The sequence below is a fragment of the Pituophis catenifer genome, unplaced genomic scaffold, assembly GCF_029215685.1.
Source record: "Pituophis catenifer annectens isolate HBS135680 unplaced genomic scaffold, rPitCat1.0.hap2 SCAF_10, whole genome shotgun sequence".
Classification (NCBI taxonomy): Eukaryota; Metazoa; Chordata; class Lepidosauria; order Squamata; family Colubridae; genus Pituophis; species Pituophis catenifer.
In genome coordinates, this window is record NW_027256890.1 from 10,277,197 (window position 1) to 10,284,826 (window position 7,630).

The following is a 7,630-nucleotide window of genomic DNA, read 5'->3' on the forward strand; positions in this document are numbered from 1 at the left end:
AGGCCATTTCTGGGAGCATTGATGAACAATTAATGCTGTTAGTTAATGTAATTAATGTATTGTAGCAGCATTGGTGGCTGTCTCCTCCATCACTGATCTAATTATTTTAGGAATGAGCTTGATGTAGCCTAAATCACCTGTATTAAAAGTAACTTCCTACTTAATTTTTTTTAAGCAAATGGTACTTCAAGAACCAGAGCATCTCTGATGCAATCTCTCTCCATGCCTCCAGTAGCCATTCACAACTTTCTCCATCAGGGCAATGCATTTACTCTGGTGGATATTCAGGGTGACATGATAGCAACCTAGAACTAAGGAGAAATGTCCTAACTGTGAGAGCAATGGAATAGCTTGCCTTGAGAAGTTGTGGATGCTCCATCACTGGAGGCTTTCAAAAAGAGACTGGACAACCATTTGTCTGAAATAGTATAGGGTCTCCAGCTCAAGCATAGGGGTTGGACTAGAGGACCTCCAAGGTTTTTCCAACTGTATTTATGTATGGGTCATCAGAAATGCTATGGAGCTAATGGAAACTAAGGATGGAATATTCCTTGTGCCATTTCTCAAATCAGCTTAAAAGTTCTGTGATGAGGAAGGAGAAATTCTCAAGCACTCTAAGAAAAAAATATCAAAGCAGAGAGATATTTTGCAGAAGATGGAAATTTCTGAGACATCCCCATGTCGATTTTGGAACAGCGATTACTATGACTCTACTGGGAACAAATCATATTTACATCTGAATACTGTCCTGTCTTAGATTTATACAATCTGATTTTTTCCCCCTAATTATTCTTTAAAATGCTATGTCTTCACCAAAGAAGTGATTCTATAGAAAAAGATTTTGACCAAAAGAGGAATATGACCTAGAACTTGTCAAGTTAGCATAGAAGAGATGTCAATTTCAACCAATGGTCTCCGGTTGAAATTAGTAGGTCCTATTCAAGTTATTGATTAACTATTTTTGAAATAGGAGAATGTTAAATAAAATAAAGACGACGTTAATATCAAGTTGAAGACAGAGAAAGAAAAGAGAGCTAAGTGATAATGAAGCTAAAGGTCACTATTAATTAGTGATCTATAAGCTAGTGGCAATAGATAGACAGGTTATCCCTTTGAAGATGAACCACAGTGACACAAGTTGATACAAAAACCTTCCTTCGTTTCATTGAAGATTTCAATAGTATGTGATTGAAACCTACTGAGGTCAATAACTCATCGATCTTGATCTTACCTAACATTCAGGTAGACTCTTGAAGAACAATTGTTGACACGCCTACACCTTTCTAAACAATCCACAGTTTCATAGAAAATTAAGGAATCCCCAAAAAGTGTACTTACTTCGTTCATGTTGGCTTGACAGTTCACCATCAGTGTACATCATGAAATATTCAACTGGATGTGGTGCCTTTATCCCTGGAAGAAACATGAAAGATCTGGACATTTGATCAATGCATATGGAAGAACCGTAGAATGATACATCCAGTCTAAGAGATGTAGAATATGTCTCTTCAGTAAAGTCTTGCTCATACCTTTGTAGATCTTGTTCAGATGGTTTCTTCTAAATCACATCTAATGTGCCGGGCCATTATTTGTGTGTGTGTGAAGTGCTCCAATTACCTGCTGGTTAACCCTTAGAGGGGAGTCAATGCTAATTTATTAAATAATGCACTTAGTGGCAGAGAGTTATAGTTAGACTTCATATAAAACAAAGATATGTATGAAGTAATGAATTGTACTGTCCCTAGAATTCATGGGAAGGATATCAATTTGTCTTGATATCAATTGTTTTGATGGAATTTTGTTCATGTCAATGTCCATCCGGACATCTTCTGTGATCTATGTATGTGTCTGTTAAACAGTGACTTCCATAGTCACATGTAGACTTTTTATAAAAGGTAAAGGTTCCCCTCGCACATATGTGCTAGTCGTTCCCAACTCTAGGGGACGGTGCTCATCTCTGTTTCAAAGCCAAAGAGCCAGCGCTGTCCAAAGATGTCTCCGTGGTCATGTGGCCAGCATGACTCAATACCAAAGACGCACGGAACGCTGTTACCTTCCCGCCAAAGGTGGCCCCTATTTTTCTACTTGCGTTTTTTACAAGCTTTCGAACTGCTAGGTTGGCAGAAGCTGGGACAAGTAATGGGAGCTCACCCTAGTTTTGTGGCACTAGGGATTCGAACTGCTGAACTGCCGACTTTTCGATTGACAAGTTCAGCATCTTAGCCATGAGCCACTGCATCCCCTAGACTTTTTATAAATAGACTTTTTTTTTTAATTTGATTTATATGCCGCCCTTCTCCGAAGACTCAGGGCGGCTTACAATGTGCTCAGCAATATTAGGAAAGGGTCATCAGGCATCAATTATAACGGATCCATTGGATTTGAATGGCCACCTGTAACAGATCAAGTAGGTTTCCATAAAGTTCACGGATGATCTTTTATGAAAGACCTACACAGGAATGTACCCAAAGGAATGAAGTTCATGGGATAAGAGCAATGGAGGTACAGCTCAAAATGGCCCCAAAACCATGAGATTCACTAGCCATAATCTTAGCTGGAGTATCTATAAATGGTTACCATGTGTCTTACTTAGCTTTTCGATCAGTATTGATCTCCAGGAATGGGGATCTTTTTTGGAAGTTGGGCTGAGGAATAATTTGATGGACCTCTAGTACATGTCACCATTGCAATGGTTATGTTCTCACATGGATTGATCTTCTTGTGTTCCCAGGAAGGCTAAGCTCTGACTAAAATCCAGATCCCTATTATTATTAGTATTTGTTATTTATTATTAAATTTTTTGGCTGCCCACCTACCATCATATTCGTACAATACTATGAATACAATAATATACATGGTATTGAAATCTGTTTATTCATAGTGTTTGTACTCTCCAGAAAGCATTCACTGATTGATCAACCATACTTAGGTTGCAGATTTGTGGACTTCAATTCCCAGAATTCCTGAGCTAACATGGCTGGCTCAGGAATTCTGGGAGTTGAAGTCCACAAGTCATAAAAGGGCCATAGTTGCCCACCCTAGTCTAAATCAAAAGTTAATGGGCAACATAGAGGAGAGCGGAATCATAGATTAAAGTCTTAATTATGTGGTCAGCTAATTTCTAGATTGTCCTCGAAGGGAAGAATTAAGACAGACTTGAGAGGTTGGAGAAGAGACACAATCTCAAGGCAGAAGTTCAAATGGACTATGGCCCAGACCTGATTTCTTTTGGTTTGAAAATTACCTCAGATCATTGAAGAGCACCAGATGCACACATAACTAGTTCAACCACATCTTCCCCATTTAGGAGAAAACACAATGCATTTCATTTAGAGGTGGATGAAGACTTTGTGTATGTGAGTGAGATAACTTAAAGAAGCTCCGTTCAACATCTTGTTCTCTTCATCTTTTGGAATATCTGGAATCAGAACTAAATTTCACTACTAAGGGATGCCTAACTAAGCTTGTATCTTGGATCTGATGAGCCACTGAGAATGAGAGAGGCCTCTAACAGGTAGTCCTCGAATTATGATCACAATTGAGCCCAAAATTTCAATTTGGATCACATGTCCAGGAAGATACTGCAATGGTCTTAAGTGTTAAAAAATAGTCATAAGTCACTTTTTTCCAGGGTAGCTTCGATTGGTCACTAAATGAACTGTTATAAGTCAAGGGCTGCCTGTACATTGATCTGGGCAGAATTCAATGTATATTCTAAATGCAATTTGATTTAAAAAAAAAAAAACTACAACAGGAAGAATGAAATATACCCATCTTTATTAAACTGCTAAAAGTGGAAACTAAGAGGACAAAGGGAAGGGGATAGATTTCAAGGGGTTTAGGCATGGGGAGGTTACAGACTGTTAACTCGACATTGAAATAGATGTTATTGATCAAACTAGAATTAGGAAAGGGGAAGAAAAGAGAAAAAAGGAGGGTGAGAGGAATTCATGATAGAATTAACAACTTCCGGATTTTCGCACAGTCTTCACAAAGGTTTGTCCTCCATGCGTCACTTCACAGGTGTATTCGTTATGATTTTGATAGTCAGAGGCGCTCAAGGTCAGGTAACTGCTGGCAAGGTATTTGTCACCCTGCTTGGTAGCTTTGGTTGTCTCCACGCCGGATGTGATCTCTTCATTGCCACCCTTCCATTTCAGGTTGAAAGCAGGTGGGTAAAAGCCATTTAGGAGACACGCCAGGGTGGCCTTATTCTGGCTTTTGATCTCTTCCTCAGATGAAGTATAGGCATTCACCGTAGGTGATACTGTCGGTTGACCTGGAAGAAGAGAAATTGGTTTAAGCTTTGAGATATAAGAGCAAAGACTGACCAAGTTTGTAGGCACCTTGTAGTCTGATCCTAAGTCCCTGAGCAAGTTCCTTCAACCCTCGAATCTCTTGTTGTCAGGCCTGGAAGCCATCTTTTTCGTTGGATCTTTAGGCCTGCCACATTTACTACTACTGTGGTAAACTGGGAGGAGAGATTGTATGGAGCATGGGTGATATGTAATCATAATAACATTCCTTTCTCAGAGAGTCAAGGACATCTTGCCTTGACATCAGGGTAAACTAGTAAGTGCTTAGAGCTATGAGAGTCCTCTATCAAGTAAGTACCATAAGGAAGTCCTTGTAGCTGAAAAATAAAGAAAAAGAATGAAATAAGAATAATTTGGACCAAACTTAATTCATCATGATAAAAATATCTTAGGGTGATGGATTGGAGAAGGTTGATCCTTCTTAAAGAATATTCAAAGTGCTGATTTTGTGCTAGCTACCTGATGGCCAAATAGATGTTCTCAGAAAGAGTCCATTAGTCAACTTGTAAAGTAATTTCTAAACCTGGAACTGAGTTGGTAATGCAACTACAGTAGTGGCCAAAATTGTGGGAACCTTTTGGGAAAAGTGTATTTTCTAAAACTAGCCAATAACGTCCCTTTTCTTTGGAGTTTTACCATAAAATTATATATCAATGGAAAGATAATTTAATCAAGAATGCAATGCAATAACTTATATGAAGGATTTGCTATTAGAATAGCAGTTACAAAGAAGAAAAGTGAAACGAGATCTACAAAAATTATCACCATAAAAAAAAAAAAACGAGATATACAAAAATTGTCACCATAGAAAAAAACGAGATTTACAAAAATGATCACCATGTTGGTTAATCCTTAGTTGGGTAACCTTTAGCATGATTTACGGCCTTACAACGTCTTCCCAAGGAGTGAACCAAGTCTTTGAGTTCTGCAGCTGCTATAATGTGAAACCAAGATTGAATGATGGCTTCTATTAACTGGGTTTTATTGCTGGGTCGCTTCTGACTAACAAGTTTCTTTAGCTGGCTCCATAGATTTTCAATTGGGTTAAGGTCTGGGCTCTTCCCAGGCCATTCCAGTAGTGGAATAGGATTATCTTGAAACTCCAAAAAAATAGAAATAAAGTGGTGTTATTAGCCATCAAACCTCAGAAATACACTTTTCCCAAAAGATTTCCACAATTTTGGCCACTACTGTATGTTGACTCTGTGATTGCTCCAGACTCGTCATAACTCAGACAACTCAACCTTTCTACAGCATTAATGAAAACACATCCTTCCTAAGGACCTTCATCCGGACATGCTGGTTTTATAGATGCAGGGATGTTTCTTCTCAACGATGAAACAGTTTATCTTGTTAGGTCCTCACCAGAATCATATTATCTGTTTCCTGGGAAACTTTTTTCACTGAACATGAGAAGGAATAGAGTTGAGGATTATCAAACCTTCTCATTGACTTCAGCCCAACTTTCTAAGAGTATTGAAAACAATGTCATTATTTTTTTTTTTGAGGAAGTCAACAAAAGTTAGCAGCCTGCAAAAATTAGATGGTTTGCTGGGGTTTATACAACAATAAAGTGAAGAGCGCAGATCCTTCTGCAGGTGCCCATTGCATGGTGATAGAGGACAGAGAAGAATTAAATGAGCATTCTGAATCCCTTCGTCTACCCTACCTTGCCTGAAATTTCTTCCCTCTCATAGAGATTAAGCAAAAAGTAATATTTGCTGTTCATATCTCAACTCAGGGCTGTTTGAAACTTGCAAGTAGCACATTTTATTCCCCCCTCCTACTATAGATAGTTTTGTTTCCAGATGAAAAATAACTCACAATGATTCTAAGTTAACCGTAGAATCATAGATCATAGGGCTGGTAGGGACCTGTGGAGGTCTTCTAGTCCAACCCCCTGTCCAAGGCAGGAGAATGTATAGACAACATGTATATCCCCAGACAAACACTATCAGTTTAACCATTTCACCTACAAACGCCTATATTATTTCACAATGTTTTTAGCCCAATTCTTGATAGAAGAAGATTCTTGTTCTTAGATTGAAATGGAAAAAGTAGATGAGGAAGCTAAGGTGCATAAAAAGTCTAAAACTTTCTAACAGCCCTCTTTCCTTCAAAATCAAGATTGTTGGTTAAGTATAGAATAGCTGAAGCAAAAGAATGTGTGGTTAGGTGTCTCCTAACCTGGCTTTCTTTTGACATTACATGGAATTAATTACAGTTCTCAAATGCATGTTGGATACCAACATAATGAGCTAGAAGTATCTGAGTTGAGACCTACAGCTCAGTTTTGATGAAGTATTGTTAGAAAGCTGCCTTCAAAGTTATCTTTCCATTTTTACCCAACAAAAGATGGAAACAAACATTTTTGAACAGATTGTGGTTAAAGGTGACTGACAGGCAAAGTGTAGATTGATTTGATTTTAGGACCCGACTCCTAATTTTTCTCCAAGTCAAATAAATCCCTTCCCTTCCCACTCGGCAGAAACATTTACAATTCCATAATTTTGGCACCGCTTGGTTACGAAGAGGGAACCCCCCCCACAGCTGAAATGCAATTTTTGGTTACATTTGGCATTATCGAGACACGTTCTTTCAGACTCCGGATTTCTAAATAACATCATGTTGGTCTAAGAGTGGAGAAAGAGAAGTTTGATTTCGCCAATGTTCTTCCACAAGATTAAACATTGGAAAATTAATCAGCAATGATTAGGCAAGAGAAGAGGTCTTAAGGTCTGCTAGACGAAGAAAAAGAGGAAAAAGTCATGGAAAATCTTGACAAAATTGCTACAGAGAAGGAAAGATTAGAAAGGTAAATGGACTTACCAGTGACGGTTAATTGGGTTCCACCTCCGAAGACGAACCACAGTGACATATACCCATACAAAAACCTGCCCTCATTTCACAACATTTCACTGAAGATGGATCCCAACTTGGACAATTACTGGGCTCCATAAAATGTCAGAATGGATTGCAGCCATTATTGTATCCTGGAAGAACAAAAATGGTTTGGTGTAAGTGGTTCATGCTTGGACATCACTGAAGCCATTCATGGTCAAGAAGATCATTCAGGACAATCCAATGGATACGACCCACTGATGGGTGAAGAAAACAGAGCCACCATTCCTTTTACATTGAATTATACAGAAGAGTCACAAAATAGCTTCTAGTGATATAGCCAGTTGCAGAAGACTGAGAAGTGTTTTTGGTAGGCAGAATATTGTCTAAATTGAAGTGGTTTCTTATAAATTAAACCTAAGGCACTATGCTCGTTCTTTGGGTGTAAGGACCTCCCTGATTACCTGTAAGGC

General features: G+C 38.6%; 1 gene segment (V, D, J or C); it reads right to left on the reverse strand.

Annotated features, from left to right (window-relative positions):
- Window positions 1–3,959: 3,959 nt before the first annotated feature.
- LOC139322103 (Ig lambda chain C region-like) lies at window positions 3,960–7,194 on the reverse strand. The segment is given in 2 exon segments: window positions 3,960–4,279; window positions 7,146–7,194. Coding segments are annotated over 2 exon segments (369 nt in total).
- Window positions 7,195–7,630: the final 436 nt, after the last annotated feature.